The following is a 22599-nucleotide window of genomic DNA, read 5'->3' as shown; positions in this document are numbered from 1 at the left end:
AGTGTGCGTGAGAGAATAAGAGAAGAGTATGCATGAAAGAGAGTGTGTGTGAGAGAGAGAATGTGTGATCGAACGATAGATGCATCTTTTCCCCGAATTGAAGCTCGTACATTTGTGGATCAGGAAGTGAGGTCATGTGTGATGTGATAGCATCATACATTGATCTGTGTGCTTGTATAATCTATGTGAATATGATTAGCTGCTAAACCAGTTCTCATGTGTTCTCAGTTCTCTTTAGCTCGGTACCTTATGCAATAAAGTATTAGGCAAATAGAGGGGGTTTTTTACATTTACTTTACTTCCTCAAGATCTTTATGGATGAGAATGGCCTTTCAGCCCATCTTATTCGTTCAAACAGAAAGAGCTTTCAGTACCAATGGCGCATCCACTCATTTCTTAACAGGATTTATGCCTCTACAATTTTACCATGGCATCCATTACTTGTGTTGATGACAAAAATAAGAGTTTCATATATCAATCTGAGCAACTGAAGCAGGTTATCAACTGATATCAGGCTATAAACTGTTGTGCTGGAACTTGTCCCTTTGTTGTAAGATAGAATCAATGGTGAACTGAGAAAGCTGATTAATATTTCTACTTGGATACAAGGTTAATGTGTTTCCTGTTGTCATGGTAGAGGAAGACATTTTGCAATCAGGTTATGGGTTTTCCTATAAACCCAGGAACACAAGAGAGAAGCCAGTTGCAGTTTTTGGTCTTGTGTAGTCTGTAGCCAATTGGGAGTTAGAGAGCAAAAAGATAGTTGTTGACCAGGCCTGAATCTTAAGCAGAGAAAATGCTGACTCTATCCTTCACCACATGGAGTGTGGGCGGGAGCTCGCACTCAGTTTGAAGACTGAGTTTGTGAGGAGTTAGAACAAGGTTGGGGGGGTGGGGGGTGCTTTGCCTGGCTGGAGACAGAGGGAGAAACTCCAGAAAAACTCTCACACTGGAAACGAACAGAAGTTGGATCTGTCGGAGCCCTTGAGAGCTGTGAAATACTTTGGATTGCTTGCGGGAGTTAGGATGTCTACTGAAGAGACCGGGTGACATAAAAGTGGGATTTTCGGTTGTCATTAAAAGTAGAAATTGGCAGTGTCTGTTCAGGTTATTTAAAGTATAAGTTTCATACAAAAAGAAAATAGTATTTAATTAACAGTGTCTTGTCTTTAGTCATTGATACAGTAAAAGTTCTTTATAAAATCTTGACGTCATCTTTTCAGCTAATAACTAGAAGTTTGAATTTCTCTTTAAACCATTATCGGTCTCTACGGAGATCATAAAATCCAGAATACGCCTAACTAGCTAACGGGGTACAATGACCCTGACAGTCCGTGTGACCTCAATTGCTGCACTGACTTTACTCTCAACACACAAGTCATTCAAAGTAACAACAGCAAACAGTTCTACGGCATCTTATCTCAGGACACTTCTGAGATTACGCTTGATTCATAATCTTGCATTAAATGATGGAAAAGAGAGGACTCTAAGCAACAAACATCATTCAATGAATATCTACTTATTAAGTGATCAAGGTCCCTGTTATTAAATCGGGAGTGTTCTTGCAACATGAAAGTCTCAGATCAACACTGACAATGGAAGTTCATACAGTTTGAGGACAAGGGTTACTCTTAGTGCGAAAGCAGGTCTCTTTCAAAACAGCACAAACTGGGCACTGGCACATTGAAGGCAATGTTCTAGAAATACAGCCCATGTATTTTTCTAATGCCCTCTGAAACGTGACATCAATCCAATGGAGACATGTTCTCTCAGCTTCATCCATCCTCATGGGAACAAAAATGTTTTAGCGGAAAAAAGAAAGGTAGAACTTATATCTCTATAGCATCATTCATCTCCTCATGGCTTTACAGGCCGTGGATTACCTCTGAAGTCACTATTGTTTGGGTGCAATTTTCTTGCTGTGTTTGTCTGCATATGTCCACGCGGTAAATGAGCAGATCATCTATTTGATGGTGTTGGTTAAGAGATGAATGTTGGCCAATATTTTAACAAGTGCAATGGGATTTTTGCACCCACCTGAACAGGCAGATGGGGCTTTGGTTTTTAACATCTCATCCGATAGACAATATGGGAAATTTAGGTGTGTTCCCCACACACCTCTCTCCTCCTCCCGATATGTGCCAGTGCTGTATTAGAAAGGGAAACTTGTACATTTCTTTCTAATTGCACTACTGCATATTACCCTCAGCAATAGGTAGAAAAGGACCTGCATTCATGTAGCACCATTCTCAACCACAGGACATCCCAAAGCATTTTATATCCCAAAGAACTGAAGTGTGGGCACTGTTGGAACGTAGAAACATGGCAGACAATTTACACACAGCAAGAACCCACAAACTGCAATTTGATAATACCCAGTTCATCAGTCTTTTAGCTGATCTTCACTGAGGGATAAATACAGATACTGGGAGAGCTCCCCTTCTCTCCTTCAAAAGAACACCTTAGAACCGTTTACAGTCATCAGAAAGTCTAGACAGGGCCTGAAAGATATCATTTCCAACACCCCCTCACTACCGTACTCAAAGAGTCAGCTTGGATTATGTGCTCAAGTCTCTGAAATGAATCTTAGGATCCATAACCTTTGAACTCAGAGGTGAGAGTGCTACCCACTGAGCCACACAGGTTCAGAGGTTGGATTGGCTGCAAACTGATTCATACCTTGTCAGAGTTTTGGTCCTGATGAGATCATCCACTAGCAGCAATCTGAGAATTCAGGTGGTTGCTTAAGAAATAAATGTATCCAGTATTTATATTAACAGATGTTTCAAAAGTTAGCCTGATGTTTTTGACAAGTCCTGCCTTGGCTCAGACTCCCCTGTCACTCTTAAAGAAACCAAAATACGTTGTAAAGTGTGATAAACACTGGAACCCAATGGAAAGTAAAGAAAGCTTCCAAATGGAGCATGAATTCAGTAATTCCCTGTGATATTTTATACAAAGTTAATTTAATTTTTACTATCAGATAAAGTGATAATAATGACCGTGAGGTTGAATAAAAATTGAGGGAGCACTTATACTTACCCTTACTCTAACCCTAATGCTTATCCTAATCCTAATCCTAATCCTAACCATTACCATAGCCTTAACTCTTACCCTAACCCTAACACTATCCCTAAACATTACCCCAACCCTTACCCTAACAATAGCCCTAAACCTTACCCTTACCATAACATTAACCCTTAACCTTACCCTTATCCTTACCCTAACTCTAACCTTAACCCTAACCCTAGCTGTAACCCTTACCCTAACTCTAACCTTAACCCTAACCCTCACCCTAGCCCTTACCCTAACCCTAACTGTAACCCTTACCCTAACTCTAACCTTAACCCTAACCCTAACCCTTACCATAACCCTAACTCTAACCTTAATTCTGATATTAACACTAATCCTAATAGTGACCATTCTAACCTCTAGTAGTAACCCAGTCCTTCAGCAAATAGCTCCAGTCCAGTGAGTTTTAACTCAATGAGAACTCGGACTGAGTTTTCAAACCATTACCTAAGGCAGGGATTAAAACAGCCCAAGTTTGGCAACAGAATTTGAACAAGAGGTACAAAAAGCATGAGTCAAATAGAAGTGGAATGTCACAATCTAACAGAAATTCCAGCAATAGATGAGGACATAAACACAAGAAACCAAGTGCAAGAGTCTAACAGGGAACACCATGGGATGCCCCAGTCCAACAAGATTTAGCCCAAAAATCTCTCATTCAGATGGATATGATTATTTCTCAGGAAAATGTGATACTGAGCAGTGACTTTGAAACTGTTTTATTTCCTCTTCCTTTGGTCTCTCTGGATCGTATACCCAGGATGTAATGTAATCTCACAGCGCATAATGTCAAGCATTGTATTAAGTACCACAGCATGTTTAAAGGCAACCACACCCTCTATTCTGTCTCACTGTACTCCGTCTACAGCCTCTTATTTAGGTATAAATAATGTTTGGTTTTGCAATAGTGACGAAGCATTATCACAATAGGATCTTTCACAACATGCTAGAATTTTTCCTCAATGCCGCAGTATTTGTGGGCCACACATCTGGTAAATGGTGTGAAATGATTTCCCTGTCCAACATGAAGCTGGAACTGGTTCCAAAACCCTTACAACCCAGTCCTCAAACTCCACAGAACTTAGGCCTATTACCCATACAGAATCACAGAACCACATGGCCATCCTGTCTCTTGTGCCTGTAGCAGTGCTGTGAAAGAGCTATCCAATTAGTCCCATTCCCTTCTAACCCTGCAATTTTTTTCCTTTTCAAGTATTTATCCAACTCCCTTTTGAAAGTTACTATTGAATTTGCTTCCACCGCCCTTTCAGGCAGCGCCTTCCAGGTCACTTGGAACAACTTGGTGGGGGTTTAAACTAAGTTGGCAGGGGGATGGGATACAGAGTGGAGGCATAGTGATGCACAGACAAGTATAGAATAAAAATCAAGTCAGTCTGGAAAGCAGAGCATATATAGTCAAGTTAAGGCACTAGGGAGAATGGCAAGGCTGGATGGCATTTGTTTTAATGCAAGGAGTCTTGCGAGTAAAGCAGGTGAGTTGAGGGTGTTGATTAACACATGGGGATATGATATCATTGCTATCATGGAGACATGGTTGAGGGAGGGGCAGGACTGGCAGCTCAATATTCTGTGGTATAGAATCTTCAGGCGAGACAGGGTAAAAGAGGAGGTGCTGTTGCAATATTGATCTGGGAGTCAATTACTACAATGAGGAGGAATGACATCTTAGAAGGTTCCTCAAATGAGATCATATGGGTAGAACTTAAAAACAAAAAGGGGGCAATCACATTGCTGGGAGTATACTATAGATCCCAAAACAGCCAGGGAGAGATGGAAGGGCAGATAGGCAAATCTCAGAGAAGTGTAAAAATAATAGGGTAATAATAGTAGGAGATTTCAACTTCCCCAATATTAACTGAGATAGACAAAGTGTGAAAGGCTTAGAGGGGGCGGAATTCTTAAAATGTATCCAGGGCAGCTTTTTAAGCCACACGTAGAAAGTCCTACAAGAGAGGGGGCAGTGCTGGACCTAGTTTTAGGGAATGAGGCTGGGCAGTAATAGAAGTGTCAGTGGGGGAGCATTTCAGTGATAGCAACCATAACTCAGTAAGATTTAAGGTAGTTATAGAAAAGGACAAAGATGGACTGGAAATAAAGGTTCTGAATTGGGGGAAGGCCAATTTCAATATGATAAGACAGGATCTGTCCAAAGTGACTAGGAGCAGCTACTTGTAGGAAAGTCTACATCAGACCAGCGGGAGTCATTCAAAAAGGAAACAGTGAGAGTTCAGGGCCAACATGTTCCCATAAAGCTGAAGGGTGGGACCAACAAGTCCAGAGAACCCTGGATGTTGAGGAATGTACAGGGTCGGATAAGGGAAAAAAGGGAAGCTTATGGTAGATACCGAGGGCTCAACACAGCGGAACCCTAGAGAAGTATAGAAAGTGCAGGGGGTTACTTAAAAAAGAAATTAGGAGATCAAAGGGGGAACATAAGAAATAGGAGCTTCTGTAGGTTATTTGACATCTTGACTTCAACTCCACCTTCCCACCCCATACCCATAACTTTTGATTCCATTAGTGCCCTGAAATCTAGGGATCTCAGTCTTGAATATACTCACCGACTGAGCATTCACAGCTCTTTTGGAGTAGAGAATTCTAAAGATTCACAACCCTCTAGGTGAAGAAATTTCACCTCATCCTATAAGACATAGGAGTAGAAATTAGGCCAATCGGCCCATCGAGTCTGCTCCGCCATTCAATCATGGCTGATAAGTTTCTCAACCCCATTCTCCCGCCTTCTCCCCGTAACCTTTGATCCCCTTACCAATAAAGAACCTATCTATCTTGGTTTTAAATACACTCAATGACCTGGCCTCCACAGCCTTCTGTGGCAATGAATTCCATAGATTCACCACTCTCTGGCTAAAGAAGTTTCTCCTCATCTCTGTACTAAAAGGCCTTCCCTTTACTCTGAGGCTGTGCCCTCGGGTCCTAGTCTCTCCTACTAATGGAAACATCTTCCCCATGTCCACTCTTTCCAGGCCTTTCAGTATTCTGTAAGTTTCAATCAGATCCCCCCTCATCCTTCTAAACTCCATCGAGTATAAACCCAGAGTCCTCAATCGTTCCTCATATGTTAAGCCTTTCATTCCTGGGATCATTCTCGTGAACCTCCTCTGGACCCTCTCCAGGGCCAGCACATCCTTCCTGAGATACGGGGCCCAAAATTGCTCACAATATTCTAAATGTGGTCTGACCAGAGCCTTATAAAGCCTCAGCAACACATCCCTGCTTTTATATTCTAGTCCTCTCGAAATAAATGCCAACATTGCACTTGCCTTCCTAACTACCAACTCAACCTGCAAGTTAACCTTAAGAGAATCGTGGACTAGGACTCCCAAGTCCCTTTGCACTCCAGATTTCTGAATTCTCTCCTCATTTAGAAAATAGTCCATGCCTCTATTCTTCCTACCAAAGTGCATGACCTCACACTTCCCCACATTGTATTCCATCTGCCACTTCTTTGCCCATTCTCCTAACCTGTCCAAATCCTTCTGCAGCCTCCCCACCTCCTCAATACTACCTGTCCCTCCACCTATCTTTGTATCATCTGCAAACTTAGCCAGGATGCCCTCAGTTCCTTCAACTAGATCATTAATGTATAAAGTGAAAAGTTGTGGTCCCAACGCTGACCCCTGCGGAACTCCACTAGTCACCGGCCGCCATCCTGAGAAGGACCCCCTTATCCCCACTCTCTGCCTCCAGCCAGCCAATCTTCTATCCATGCTAGTACCTTGCCTCTAACACCATGGGCTCTTATCTTACTGAGCAGCCACCTGTGCAGCACCTTGTCAAAGGCCTTCTGGAAGTCCAAGTAGATAACATCCATTGGCTCTCCTTTGTCTAACCTACTCGTTACCTCCTCAAAGAATTCTAACAGATTTGTCAGGCATGACCTCCCCTTGATGAAACCATGCTGACTTTGCCTGATTTTACCATGCACTTCCAAGTATTCTGAAATCTCATCCTTAATAATGGACTCTAAAATCTTACCAACGACCGAGGTCAGGCTAATCGGCCTGTAATTTCCCATCTTTTGCCTCACTCCCTTCTTAAACAGGGGGATTACCTTAACGATTTTCCAGTCCTCTGGGACCCTCCTTGACTCCAGTGATTCCTGAAAGATCACCACTAACGCCTCCACTATCTCTTCAGCTATCTCCTTCAGAACTCTGGGGTGTAATCCATCTGGTCCAGGTGATTTATCCACCTTCAGACCTTTCAGTTTTCCTAGCACCTTCTCCTTGGTAATGGCCACCATACTCACCTCTGCCCCCCGACTCTCTTGAACTTTGGGGATGTCACTTGTGTCTTCCACTGGGAAGACTGACGCAAAGTACCTATTCAGTTCCTCCGCCATTTCTTTGTTCCCCACTACTACTTCTCCAGCGTCATTTTCCAGCAGCCCAATGTCCACTTTTGCCTCTCTCTTACCGTTTATATATTTTAAAAAAACTCTTGCAATCTTCTTTTATATTATTGGCTAGTTTACCCTCATATTTAATCTTCTCCCTCCTTATTTCTTTTTTAGTTGTCCTCTGTTGGTCTTTGTAGGCTTCCCAATCCCCTGGTTTCCCACTGCTCTTCGCCGCATTGTATGCTTTCTCTTTAGCTTTTATGCTGTCCCTGACTTCCCTTGTCAGCCATGGTTGCCTCGTCCTCCCTTTAGTATGCTTCTTCTTCCTAGGGATGCATTTTTGCTGTGTCTCCCAAATTACTCCCAGAAACTCCTGCCATTGCTGTTCCACTGTCTTTCCTGCTAGGCTCATCTCCCAGTCAATTCTGGCCAGCTCCTCCCTCATGCCTCTGTAGTTGCCTTTATTCAACTGTAATACTGTTACATCTGATTCCAGCTTTTTCCTCTCAAATTGCAGGGTAAATTCTATCATATTATGGTCACTTCCTCCTAAGGGTTCCTTCACCTTAAGCTCCCTTATCAAATCTGCCTCATTACACGTCACTAAATCTAGAATTGCCTGATCTCTAGTGTACTCCACCACAAGCTGCTCCAAAAAGCCATCTCGTAGACATTCCACAAATTCCTTTTCTTGGGATCCACTACCAACCTGATTTTCCCAGTCTACCTGCATATTGAAATCCCCCATGATCACTGTAACCTTGCCTTTCTTACACATCTTTTCTATCTCCTGGTGTATCTTGTGCCCCACATCCTGACTACTGTTCGGAGGCCTGTACATAACTCCCATTATGGTGTTTTTACCTTTGCGGTTCCTCAACTCTACCCACACAGATTCTACATGATCTGACCCTACATCATTTCTTGCTATCGATTTAATTTCATTTCTTACTAACAAAGCAACCCCACCCCCTCTGCCAACCTGCCTATCTTTTCGATAGGATGTATATCCTTGGATATTTAGCTCCCAGTCCTGATCCCCTTGCAGCCATGTCTCCGTAATGCCCACCACATCATACCTGCCAATTTCAATCTGTGCCACAAGCTCATTTACCTTATTTCGTATACTGCGTGCATTCAGATACAACACCTTCAGTCCTGTATTTCCCATCCCCTTTCTCATTGTCGTCCCTTTATCTGATGTGCTTGAAGTTGGATTCCTAGCCCTTTCCAAACACTCTGTCCTATTTTGTGTTCTGGAGACTTTAATAGCCTCTCCTGGGCTCTCCTTTCTTTTCAGTTTTTTCATAATTTTCCATGAAGTTGAATCCACCTCCCCACACGCTAACCTGCTGCTTTGTTTCCCATTAGTCATACTTCTTGGAGTTTTACCCTTCCCTTCCCCCCCCACTTTCTAGTTTAAAGTCCTGTTGACCACCCTATTTACCCTTTTCGGTTGAACATTGGTCCCAGATCGGTTCAGGTGGAGACTGTCCCAACGGTACAGATCCCTCCTGTTCCAATACTGATGCCAGTGCCCCACGAAATGGAACCCCTCTTTCCCGCACCACTCCTTTAGCCACGTGTTTACTTCCTTTATTCTCGCTTATCCTGACTATATGACCCCTATTTCTACCCTCTCCTGCCAGGGGTAACAGTCTCTCAGCATATGCCTTGTCAACTTCTCTAAGAATTTTATATGTTTCAATAAGATAACTCTCACTCTTTGAAACTCCAGAGACTGGGCGTCTATTCTACTCAATCTCTCCTCATGGGCCAACCTCCTCATCCTAGGTATCAATCTAGTGAACATTTGGTGCACTCCTTCTAAGGCAAGTATATGCTTTCTTATATAAGGAGACTAAACTGTGCACAGTACTCCAGGTGTGGGTCTCACTTGTGAGACGTGTATGTATAGTTTATACTTATACATATAGCACTATGTCATTGTGGCTAGACTTCCTTACTCTTATACACAACATCTTTGCAATAAAAGCTAACATAACATTAGCCTTCCTAATTGCCTGCTGTACCTGCATGTTAACTTTCTGTAATTTGTGTACAAGAACACTCAAATCCCTCTATACACCAGCAGCCTCTCACCTTTAAAAAAATACTTTTGCTTTTCCATTTCTCCTACCAAAGAGGATAGTTTCACAGTCCCCACATTATACTCCATTTTCATGCTTGTTAACCAGTCTATATGCCTTTGCAAGCTATTCTGCGTCCTTCTCACAGGTTACTTTCATACCTAACAGAGCAGGATGTACTACACTCGGTCCCCTCATCCAAGTCATTGGTATCAATTGTAAATATCTGAGGTTCCATCACTGATCCTTGCAGCACTAGTTACAGCCTGGCCTGTCAACCTGAAAATAGAGTCATAGATAACACAGAAAGAGACCTTTCGGTCCATCAGGTCTGTGCTCACTCCTTGTAGAGCGATCCAGTCACTCTCATTCCTTCGCTCTATCCCCGTAGCCCTGCAAGTTTCTTGCCCTCAAGTGCCCATCCAATTTCCTTTCGAAATCATTCATCATCTCCACTTCCATCACCCTCAAAGGGAGCAATCTCCAGGTCACTACCAGTCTGTGTGTAAAATTACCTGTTAATTCAAAGTCTCTGTTTTGCATCTGTTAACTCATCCTCAATCCATGCTAATATACTAGTGGTTGTTGATGGATTTTCTATCTCTCAGAGGACCTGTCTGTTCATTTTATTCAAAATTTGTGACGTGGTTTCCATCTTTTTATTTGAAGAATTTATCTTGGTCATCGGCCCATTATAATTTACAGAGACACGCCCTAATATCTGTTCATCTGCCTCCTTGTTTCTCAACTATAATGAATAGTTCCTGATACTATTTGGAAAAGTCAACTTCCTTAAAATTTGCACAATATAATTACATTTGTCAACCTTATTTTGTATCTGTTCCTTCCTCATCACAAAAAAGTGCATGTCATTTTCACAATTTAAAAAATTTTTTTCTGCCAAGTCATCTCTGAATCAATCATCAGAAAGTCAGCCAAAATATTGCCACGTTTCCCACGATCGGCACATTGAAAATTACATACATTTTTTCTTGGCATACAGAGCAATTATCGCTGGGTCAGCAGGTCGTGGGTTCAGTCCCGACCCCAGCAACCTGAACACTCCCAGTGCAGTACTGAAGGAGTGCTGCACTGTTGGAGGTGCCATCTTTCAGATGTGATGTTAGACTGAGGCCCCATCTGCCCTCTCAGGAGGATGTATGGCACCATTGCCAAGAAGAGTAGGGGAGTTCTTTCTAGTGTCCTAGCCAATATTTATCGTTTAAAATCACTAAAACAGAACATTTGATCATTATCACAGTACTGTTTATGGGATCTTGCTGTGCGCACATTTGATGCCACATACCCTGCATTACAACAGTTCTAAAAGTACTTCATTAGCTCTGAAGTGCTTTGCGACATCCGGGAGCCATGAACGGCGCTATAGAAATGCAAGTACTTTGCTTTTGTTCTAATACTGAGCTTCTCATTACAGGAGCACAATTGGAGAAGCAGATTGATGTCCTCATGCCTGTGTGACTATCTAATCACTAAATCATATTGGGAGACAGTGATCAGGTGTACTGACTTTTTTCCACAAATTACTGATTAAGGTTCCTTACAGCACAAATCTCTGTCTAAGAATATTTATCATGGAACATACTACCATAGAACCATACAGCATAGAATGTGGCCATTCAGCCTGTTGTGTCTGTGATTTGAAAGAGATCCAATTTGTCCCTTTTTTTGATTCTGTGGGTCCACCGCGTAAAGGCTCCATTCGTAGCTCCCTCCCTCTCTCGCCTGCCCTCTCAGCCACTCACTCTCACTTCCAGCCGTCATCTCTCACTCTGTCAGTCTTTCTCTCCTTATCACTCCCCCTCCCTCTCTCAGCTCTCTTAGACTCTGATCCCCTCTCATTCTGTTCCCCCTTTCTTATCCCTTCGTCTCTCTCTCATTGCCCTCTCCTTCACCCTCACCACTTCCCACTCTCTCTGTGCTCCTCCTCTCTCTATTGCCCTCCTTCTCTCTAAGCCTTTGTTTCTCCTGCTGGTCACCCTCCCTCTCTCCCATTTCCCTTTCTGTCAGCCTCCTCGCTCCCTCTCTCTGACCACCCTCCCTCTCTGCCATCCCCCTTCTCTCTCTCTGGTTGCCATCTCTTTCTCCCATTGCCCTCTTTCTCTCTCTCCCTCTCTATCAGCCTTTCCCTCTCCCTTATTCGTTTGAAATTAACAGGGTATGTGGTGGATTTGAAACCATTTGCCACTTTAATGTTGTCCCTGTTAAACTGGCAGACACTGTTCTCTCAAATGCAGAGGTGTGGGTAAATTGGTCACCATCAATGGGGAGATGGGCTGGTAAACAGATTGCTGCCTGTTATACCAAAGGAAAATTGTGTTCAGTGCAAAACTGGTGCGTAAAAGGGGATGATTCCCTTTCCCACTCTGAATTAAAACCATCTTCGGCCCCTTTCCTGTTAACTCATTTTTGGCATAAGTGAAGTGCTATTTGGGGGGCTCAGTAGGGAAGTATTCCTATCTCTATATCAGCACGTTATGAGTTCAAGTCCCCCACCAGAACTTGAACATAAAAATCTATCTGACACTCCCGGCAGAGTACTGCACTGTTGGAGGAGCTCTCTTTTAGATCAGGCATTGTCAGATCGTCAATGAAAAAGATTCCATGGCACTAGAAGCAGGCGAAATATTTATTACACAGTTAACATCACCATACGCATGGCTGTTTGTGGGAGTTTGCCTGTCTGTGTTCCTACATCACAGCAATTGATTACATTTCAAAAAGTGCTTCAATTTTAAAAATTTATTCTGGGGATGTCGCTGGCTGGGCCAGCACTTATTGCCCATCCCTAAGTGTCTGCAAAGTGTTTGAAGACGTCTAGTGGTCGCAAGAGGCGCCACAGAAATGCAAGTATTTTTTGTCTTCACGGTAATAAAGTAAGCATCCTGAAGATGTCTTAAGGAGGTGCTCCATGGTTTGTAAAGAGTTAAAATCTCAGTAAAGGCGGGAGAGGTGCACATAGCCTGTCTTGTGCAGTTGTTTGTTGGTTGGGTTCAGTGTTGAGGGTGGAGCTGGGTGGAGTGAGTTCGTGGCCCCGCCTGGAGCGCTCTATAAGAGAGACTGAAAGGCGGAAGCCCCGCACTGCAGAGATGGGGAAGCCGCACTTTGTACTAGCTGCCCTGGGGCTTTTCGCTCTTTGCTGGCCGGCTGCCTGGCCCTTACCCAATGGGGCTCCGCTGGGTGCCTGTGAGGGTATGGTGCCCCGCCACCAAGGGACCACTCCTCAGCCTGGACCATCCCCACACTCCATCAGGGCTCAAATCTCAGGCTCAAACGTGAGAGGTAGGAGCGGGGCTGCACTGCCTACTCTCTATGTCTGGTTAATGGGCTGGGGACCAGTTAGTTACTGGCTGGTTAGTGGGCTGTGGTCAGTTAGTTAATGGCTGCTTAGTGTGCTGTGGTCAGTTAGTTAATGGCTGGTTAGTGGGCTGTGGTCAGTTAGTTAATGGCTGGTTAGTGGGCTGTGGTCAGTTAGTTAATGGCTGGTTAGTGGGCTGTGGTCAGTTAGTTAATGGCTGGTTAGTGGGCTGTGGTCAGTTAGTTACTGGCTGCTTAGTGTGCTGTGGTCAGTTAGTTAATGGCTGGTTAGTGGGCTGTGGTCAGTTAGTTAATGGCTGGTTAGTGGGCTGTGGTCAGTTAGTTAATGGCTGGTTAGTGGGCTGTGGTCAGTTAGTTAATGGCTGCTTAGTGTGCTGTGGTCAGTTAGTTAATGGCTGGTTAGTGGGCTGTGGTCAGTTAGTTACTGGCTGGTTAGTGGGCTGTGGTCAGTTAGTTACTGGCTGGTTAGTGGGTTGGGGACCTCTTAGTTACTGGCTGGTTAGTGGGTTGGGGACCTCTTGGTTGCTGGCTGGTTAGTGGGTTGGGGACCTCTTAGTTACTGGCTGGTTAGTGGGCTGGGGACCTCTTGGTTACTGGATGGGTAGTTGGGGAGCAGTTAGTTACTGGCTGGTTTGTGGTCAGGTGTCCATTACTGGTCTGGGGCTGTAAACCTGTGCTGTAGATTTGTAATGATAGGAGAGTTGCTACAGCACATGGTAGAGGGTTAATTACGATGCAAATTATAAATTAATATGTAGACATTTTATAAAGGTGAGGGTGTGGGGGAGGGGGTGGTGAATTGACAGGACAATGTATCCAGATGCCTCAGTTTGATATGGATGGGTATCTGCTGTGTACATGCTTTGCCTTTCAGAACTTCTAATTGAAGAGCGTTGATGATGGAGTAAATAAAGAGAAACTGTTTCCACTAGCAGGGGCATTGAAACCAGGTTTAATTTGCAAAAGAACCAGGGGCCAAGATGAGATTTGTTTTTTCATGCAGTGAGTTGTTGTGATCTGGAATGCCTGAAAGGGCGATTGAAGCAGAGGTAATTAGATAAATAATTGAAAAGGAGAAATCTGCAGGGCAATGGGTAAAGGGCAGGGGTTGTGGAGACAGCACTGCGCTGTTCCTGTCCTGTTAGATTCAGTGACCCTGATCACTACTTGAAACAGACTTTTCAAGTGCAGGAAGCTGATATTCAAGTGTTAAGTCTGTTTCCTCTGTGCTCATTAATCTTTTCACCTGATGAAACTTCTCATTAAATTCTGTTTACACACGTGAATATTTTTCAGCAGGACAATAAATTCTGTACAAATTTGATGGGCTGCCAGCAGTAAAATATAAAGTACAAATACCCAAAAAATCCTGTTTTTCCTTTTCAGTCTACATAAATGGCCCAAACTACAAAGGCATCCTATTGGAAGCACGATACCCCAGTAACAATATTGCGGTGGGTACATGGGCAACACCACCAGACAATACGAAAACAATATCGGTATGAGCAATTCGTTTTTACTTATATTGATACTGCATTTATAAGTATCGAATAATGGTCAGGCTGTTTTAAAACTCAGTCAACAAGGATTTTTTGCTTTTGCTATAGATTTTGCCTTGTAAGTGTTCTCATATCAGACCTTGGAGAATAAGCAGTGGAAGGATTCACAGGGTAATTAACAGTATGGCAGGTGTGACATTAATGATCCATCCATGGCTGTAACTATCTTTACACCATCCAAGTTGGGGTGATGGTGGTTCAGTCCGATACAGCAGGAGAGTTTATGGGCTCCTGTAATCCAAATGATGAGGGAGAATGGTTGCCTGGGTGTCATGGAGGCATACACACCCACTGGACTTGGGCACCCTACCAGATGTAAACGCAGAATTCAGAACTGGAGCTCCAGAGTGGGGTTCAAACTTGTCCTAAAATCTCTAAGAATTTTGTGAAATTTCTGAATTTGCCCATTAAACTCAGCAGAAAGTGAAGTCTGGTAATTAATAACATAAATATCCTTTTAACGATGCAATATTTGTTAATGACTGTCAATCAACCTCTCTGGCCCTGGAAGGGTACATTTTAAAGTTTGGAATTCATTTCTTCAGGTTGTGAATTGTTTGAGATTTTAAACAAGTTATTTTACATTTTTCTTACTTTTCCTTTTTGTCTCTTTTCTCTCTTAATCCATTATTTCTTTACCACTCTTTTTGTACCTGATTTAATTCTAACTCACCCTATTTCCTTTTCTCTGGCTCCTTTTGCTTCTTTCTTAAATCTTCCTCCTTAAGTCTTTTTAGGTAAAGAGCTAGATTGTTGGTCTCTTCAGAAGGGTTTGGGTGTCTTTGTATTTGTGCAAAGGATGTGGGCATCGCTGGCTAGGCCGGCGTTTATTCCCCATCCATAATTGCCCTTGAGAAGGTGGTGGTGAGCTGCCTTCTTGAACCGCTGCAGTCCACCCACAGTGCTGTTAGGGATAGAGTTCCAAGATTTGACCCAGCTACAGCGAAGGAATGGCGATATATTTCCAAGTTAGGATGGTGAGTGACTTGATGGGGAACTTTCAGGTGGACGTGTCCTTGTATGTGAATCACAGAAAGTTAACATGTGGGTACAAGAAGCAATTAGGAAGTCAAATGGAATGTTGGCCATTAATTCAAGGAGGTTGAAGTATTGGAATAAGGAAATCTTGCTGCAACTATATAGCGCTTTGACAAAACCATACCTGGAATATCATTTTTGTTATAGTTTTTGTCTCCTTACTTAAGGAAAACTATACTTGCTTTAGAAGGCATGGAACAAAGATTCGCTAGATTGATTGATTGATTTCTGGGATGAAAGGTCTGTTCTCTGAGATTGAATAGAATGGGGATGTATTAAAAACAAAAAACTACTGCAGATGCTGGAAATCCAAAACAAAAACAGAATTACCTGGAAAAACTCAGCAGGTCTGGCAGCATCGGCGGAGAAGAAAAGAGTTGACGTTTCGAGTCCTCATGACCCTTCAGCAGAACTGAGTATAGTTAGGAGAGGGGTGGCTCCGCCGATGCTGCCAGACCTGCTGAGTTTTTCCAGGTAATTCTGTTTTTGTTTTGGGGATGTAGTCTCTGGAGTTTAGAAGAATGGGGAGATCTTGGTGAAACATAACATTTGAGATGACTTGACAAGAATAGATGTTGAGTTGCTGTTTTCCCTGGCAGAAGAGTCTGGAATTAGGGGGCATAGTTTCAGGATAAGGGATCAGCCATTTAGGACTAAAATGAGGAGGAATTTCTTCACTCAAAGGGTTGTAAATTTCTGGAATTCTCTAGTGCAGAGAGCTGTGAATGCTTAGTGGATGAGTTTGTTCAAAATGGAGACATTTTTTAGCTCTATGGGAATAGAGGAATATGGGGATAGGGCTGGGAGGTGGAGTTGATCTAAAAGTTCAGCCATGGTCTTATTGAATGATGGAGCAGGCTCAAAGGGTGGTATGGCTTCCTGTTCCTATTTATGATCTTTTGGTCTCATCATTTAGTTGAAGGGTAAGGGATAAATAGTCTAACAGGGTTGGTTGCAAGAAGCCTTGCCTCAGCAAATCCTGGCCAATTGTAATTCTGTGTACTAACCTCTTGCATTACATTTGTTACAGTGCTTCAGCAGGGTTGATAGTGCAATTACTCATTCAAACACTGCTGATAAAAGCAACACCACCATTTACACCTGGATTCCACCATCTTTAGAGAATTGCACTAAGAAAGCTGTTGTATTTCTGTAAGTATTTTGTTGCTGGTTCAAACTAAAATTATCAAACCCAGAAATGACCTGAGGTGGTCAAACAACTTTGGAAAATTATTTCAAACTGACACTGAGGATCATCTCCACCAGAGAAATGGCACAAAAACTGCCTTTTGACTGTTGCAACTGAGCTTCCACCCAGTGGAAATTTGAGAGCCCCAGACTTTGCTTTGAATGAGCAGGAAGTTCAGTGTTTACACAAACTGAACCCTACCCAACCCAAACCAAACGCACTTTTGGGTTAAAGTGAACCCAACAGAGTGTGGGGACAGTCACTTGGGTGAGATTCTGTGCCTGTAGAATGGCACCTGACAAGAGTTAATGTCTTGAGGAAAATTTCAGGGGCAAAAATATTCAGTCCAACATGGGTTAGGATACAAAACATTGGAAAAATATATTGTATAGACTAGATGTTAGGTGGATCTTCATTTCTCAGAGTACTGAATCTCTGGAATTCCTTGCCAGCTGGCATAGTGGGCAAGGACTCTGCATTAGCCTAAGCAGAAGCTTGACTGGTTCCTGATCTGGGCAGATTTGTAAAGTAAGTGGATTAACAGATAATGGTTGATCTGAGAGGTCTCCTAGACTGGTTTCAATTGCCTGAGGGCAGGGAGGCTGCAGGGAGTGGGGTGGGAGGGGTGGTGGGTGGGAGGGGGGTGGGGGGCAGTCATAGACGAATGCTTTCCCCTATTTGTCCTGGGGTTTGTGCCATTCTCTCAGGACATTACATGGCTGCAGGGAGCAAGTGTCCGGTCATGATCCTGTGGCTATGATGAGGTGTAGGGCAAGCTTTGTGGTCTTTTTCTGCCTTTCAATTTCATCCGTTTGATATTTAAGCCAACGCTTTCTGTTGCAGAGCGACTGTTGCCCAGAGAAGAGAAATTTATTGGCTAAATTTGACTTCTGAAAAAATCAGTGAGTACTCATTATCAATTCATATCCTTCAGCAGGACTGAGCAAAATTAATTCTGTCAGCTGTGAGCTGGTGAGGTCCAAATTGGACAATAAAATAATATTGTCTAAAATGTATTACTATCTACTGGGTAGGGGATGGAGATGAAGAAAAGATAAATGTAATGAGGTGACCATCTGAGTAATCTTTGACCGACTGCACTGGACCATCTGTTCCCAATATGATTTCAGAGAAACTACCTCTGGCTTGAAGGGAAATTTGGGGGTAAATTTAACCTCGCCTGCCCAGCTGCAATCTGACTAGATCAATTTGCTTGGAGGTCCTTGGGAAGTAAAGTTGTGCAACATACAAAACAGAGGGAGATAATCTGCACCCCTCCGCTTCCTACCTGGTTAGGTTACAATTACAGAAAATGATGCAAATACTCATGTGTGAATAGAAACATTCTCCAAACATCATAACATTCTGATGAAAGGTTTTTGACCTGAAGCATTAATTTTGTTTTCACTTTGGATTCTCAGCATGTGTAACTTTTTGATTTCTGTTTACACTATTTTAGATTAAAGTCTTGTGGCCATAAATACTATGTGCCCAATTCTGTTTTTAAAATACATCACCCAGATATAACTCATTTCTAAAATTGCTCTGGAAAAATTGTTCAAAGAAATCTTGAATTTCTGCAGAATGTTCAAGTGGTGCTCAGAGCCTAATTGACCTGCATGGACAGAAATTTTGAGTTGTGAGAGCACAATTCCCTGATAATGAACTCCTAGCGGATAAGGCTTTGATTTCTTTTTCCTTAAAAAGAACTGTGATGTTGCTTAAATTTCTCTTCCTATTGGTATCTTTACAATAGTGGGGTAGCACTCTCACCTCAAGGTCAAAAGGTTGTGGTTCAAGTTACACATCAGAGACATAATCCAAGCTGACCCTCCAGTGCAGTACTGTGGGAGTGCTGTGCTACCGCTCCTACTGCCTTTGGATGAGATGTTAAACCAAAGTCTCATTTACCCTGAGAGGATGGGCATAAACCTATGGGCATGACCACTATATTGACAAAATGGGGAGCCTTCTCCACTGCTCTGGCAACTTTTATCCATTCAGCATCACTAAAACAGATTCTTTGATCATTATCTGCTGTTTGTGGGAGCTTGCTGTACAATGACTGCCACGTTTCCTACGTTACAACAGTAATCAAAAGTACTTCATTGGCTGTAAAACACTTTGGGACATCCTGAAGTCATGAAAAATGATAAATTATAAATCATCCTTTATAATATTGAAGTTTATTGCACTGTTTCATTTATAGGGAAAATTAGTTGGTCATAATTTTAAACTAATGTTTTTGATTTTACTTTACAGATATTCGCTGTTCCGGATCTATGACGAGTCTGTCTGGATTCGCTGTGCTTGCTACATTCATGGTTTCAGGGCTAGCTGCATTCTGAGCATTAATGCAATATTCTGTAAATTTTTTGGGGGTTTTAGAGGCTGTTTAAAAGCCAAATTATTAAACCAGTTCTAAGTCATCACCTTTTTAACCCATTTCTACTGAGAGTTGATGATGCAGAAACTATCAGCTCAGTGATTGAGTTGCAGTTATTACGGGTAAGGGGCAGGACTTGAGGCCTCAATTTGCAAACGGATGGTTTCAGCTCCTTATTACACATGAAAAGAAGTTACTCTGGCGAACTTTTACTTGATGTCAATGGAAGGCACAGGAGAATGTTGCGTCAAGAATTTAACAAAATTAAACTGTTTTTGATGAAATTGTTATTTTTCATGCATCCTAATTGTTAATTGTACTTTAAAAAAAATGGAAACCTTTATTGAATGTGACTGTCTTTATGACAGGAAGAAAGATTTGCTTAAATCTTTTTAAAAATCTTGAATTTTAGAATTCCCAGTGACTGGTCTAAATCAGCAAAGGCAGGCAACTGCAATATCAGCAATCTTATATTCCCATGACTCCCTTTTATTGTTGATGTCTAATATTGGGTTTGTACACTTTTTGTATACTGCTTTCTATCCTATCAGATTTGCTGTGATTTGAAACACCACTGATCAGAAGGCCTGCATTCCAGGACCAGTGCTTACTGAAGTCTTTTGAATGAAGTTAAATTAGTCTGTTCACTGGGAGCTGAAAATTGGGATAGAAGAATAGAATAGAAGCGAGCAACTTCATTCCTTTGCAGCTTTCAAGGGAATTAAAACAGAGTGGCTGGGAAGAGGGAGAGAAAAGACAGGGACAACCCAAAGTGAACAGACCAATAATAAGAAAATGATGAGTTGACATAAACATGTAAATATTAATGAAGTATACTGGATTCTTTTACAGTTAACTCTTGGAACATCTGACCATATTTGAGCTTATTTAAAATTGGGATGTGTTTTATAATGTAGTTATTACCGCTACTTTGGAATAAAGATTTTTAAAAAAGTATTACTTGCAATTTTTTTAAAATATAAAAGCCTTAAGAAAGCATCCAATCACAAAACAAGAATATGGTGTTTGGTGGATAAAGAGCAATCAATTATTATTTTGTTTACACCGTGTATAGTTTGGGAAGATGTTTTGATATGAAGCAACAAATAGGCCCGTTGTCCATAAAAAACTGATCTGACCTGGAAATTTGTTGATTTAATGTTGATGAAGACCTAGCCATGAAAATCGATTGACCTTCCCTCAACTGTGTGGCTGATTTATGCTCGATTGAAAAAAATCAAATCCTAGAGAGATGATCCACTTGAGCTTTATCATTATCACTTGGGTTTCATCATTATCACAATACTATATTACTTGTTTGAGGTTACCATATCAAACTATGGGCTGGTTAGGAAAGATCTTGAGAGATAGAAAATTCTCTCAGGCTGCAGTAGAATCCTATTGTAATAATCCTATGGATGTAGTAGTTTATAAATATACAATGTTGCATTTCCCCCAATCACTTACAATGATTAGGACAAGTCGATTGTACTTCAAACACTTTGATGGGCCCTGCTCAGAGTTCACTTGACCCGATAGGTATGTATGTCCACCTTCCCATTGTAAAGGTCAGGTGGTCCTCATTTGCTATGGTTGCAGCTCACCTAGAAGACAGAAACCGTGAGGAAGGAAATGGCGAATCATTCCAGCTACTCATCTCAAATTGGTGGCTGAAGAATCTCATGTGTAAGATTTGAGTTAGGACCAGAACACAACACAAACTGATTACTCTTAAATTCTTATTTCAACCTCTTAATTATGCTATTTAAAAAGGAGATTTGTACTCAAGTCATTTAGTAACGCAGAAAACAAGCAGTAAACAATATGGTTTATTTCCAGAACATGCTCTACAGATTTTGTATCATAGAAACTTTAAAAAAATTAAAAAACTAAATATTTCTTTCCATAAATTTGTTTACAGTTTGCCAGTTGCCATACATTTCCTTACCATCCTTGCCCAGTACATCATGCATGTTACATCAGAAATGATAACCTGACATCCTTTTCTTCAATCTGATTCTCCAAATGGTTATTAATTTATGCAAGAATTATAACTATATTCCAAAATCAAATCCCAAAAGCAGGCCATCAGGTTATGGGCCTCAGTCACGTAATGAAACTCTTGAGTTACTTCCGAATCCTCAAGCTATCTTTTAACCTTCCACTACAGTAAGTGTTTTCACACTGAAGTTTTGCTGCCCCACAAAATAAAGAGGATTGAAATTATTGTTCGTAATAACAGCAGAGAACCACTTAATGTTTCTGTATGACATCCCTCTGGCCACTGCTTGAACAAGACTTGATTTATGTAAGTGCATCCATTGCAAAAACAGGGAGCAGATGCATACACTGAAAATTGGCTATTATTTGCAAGAGTAATTTCTGCCTTCAAGACTTCATTAGGAACCCAAGGCCAATTAAAAACACAAGTGGAATAATAGTACATTCCAAATTAAAACTAGTAAATGCAAGCTCTTTCTTCACATTCTAAAATGTAAACAATGAAATAAGTGACCCTGAGTGGTACCACAGCTCACTTCATAACCTTCCTCATTTTAAAAAAAATTTTCAAGTTTTAAGCAGGTACCTTTAAAACAAGCTTTGGAATTAGACACTATGTATTAAAAATCTTTTATAAAACATTTTTAAAATCTAGATTTTCTTCTGTAAATTGAAGTGCACTTTAATCCATATTAACACAAGTTTCTAAATACAAACCCCAGCCAAGTTTTATGTGCAGCAACTGGATAGCACCATCTTCTACTTCAAATGAAATGGTGTTAAAAAAATGGTGCAGTGAAGGCTACGAAAAGCTACAGCCAAAACAAAAACTGTACAATTCTTAACTGGTGAAAATTACAGTTGTTATAAAAAGATAACAGCGGTAAAAATGATTAGTGAAGTGCAGTGGTATAATCATCAGTGTTTTGAGATTTAATCAAGTTCCAAGTTCTGGAGAATTCACATAACATATGCCACAGTCAAATATTAATCAGTTGAATTTATCTTTAATACAGTATGGCCAAGGGTTGAAATTTTGCTTTGTAGATCTGTGTCAAATATTTGGTAGCTCAGTGCTCTGACTCGGTGTGGGTTTGATTTCCACACCAGGGCATGAGAACATTATCTATTTTGGGTTGTTCTCAATGTTAAATGCACTATATAAACACAAAGTATTTTTTTTGTTTTCTATCTTCACTTCTCTACTATACTCAGATTGCACCAGCACTTTTCAGAGCTCCTATGTGCGAGGGGTCTTCACGGTCTGGTTTTGTAGTTCAAAACTCTTCTGAATCGCTGCAAGTGAACTTTTCAACTATAAAAGTGAGAAAAGAAAACAAGAATTGAATGGAAGAATGCTTTTCCTGCACACAAGTGCCCACAACTGATTTCATAAGTTTTTGAGTGGCTGTCAATTTACCAACAGGTATTTGATGAACAATCACACTTGCTACAAGTTGTCCTGAGCAAGTACAGTTTCTGTTGTGCCTTATTTACACTGCACTGGCTAACACACAAAATTCCTTTCAGTTCTTTTGACTCATTTA

The 22599-nt window shown here is 41.6% G+C and overlaps 2 protein-coding genes across 5 annotated transcripts in view; one reads left to right on the top strand and one right to left on the bottom strand.

Moving 5' to 3' along the window:
• Positions 1-12635: 12635 nt before the first annotated feature.
• LOC144683057 (putative defense protein 3) lies at positions 12636-20008 on the top strand. The gene is made up of 5 exons (XM_078546069.1): positions 12636-12843; positions 14266-14378; positions 16507-16628; positions 17509-17567; positions 18928-20008. The coding sequence occupies exons 1-5, from the start codon at positions 12651-12653 to the stop codon at positions 19011-19013; spliced, it is 573 nt and encodes a 190-aa protein (XP_078402195.1). The 5' UTR covers positions 12636-12650; the 3' UTR covers positions 19014-20008.
• An 852-nt stretch (positions 20009-20860) lies between these two features.
• Positions 20861-22599, bottom strand: part of gramd1c (GRAM domain containing 1c) — a 53928-nt gene continuing 52189 nt past the window's right edge. For all 4 annotated transcript variants that reach the window (XM_078546066.1, XM_078546065.1, XM_078546068.1 and 1 more), the window contains one exon: positions 20861-22367. In XM_078546066.1, coding sequence (XP_078402192.1) covers positions 22293-22367 — 75 coding nt within the window. In that variant the 3' untranslated portion in view covers positions 20861-22292. The remainder of the gene's footprint in view (positions 22368-22599) is intronic.

Source organism: Cetorhinus maximus, chromosome 7 (genome assembly GCF_964194155.1).
Source record: "Cetorhinus maximus chromosome 7, sCetMax3.hap1.1, whole genome shotgun sequence".
Lineage (NCBI taxonomy): Eukaryota > Metazoa > Chordata > Chondrichthyes > Lamniformes > Cetorhinidae > Cetorhinus > Cetorhinus maximus.
This window is presented reverse-complemented; position numbering and strand designations above follow the sequence as displayed.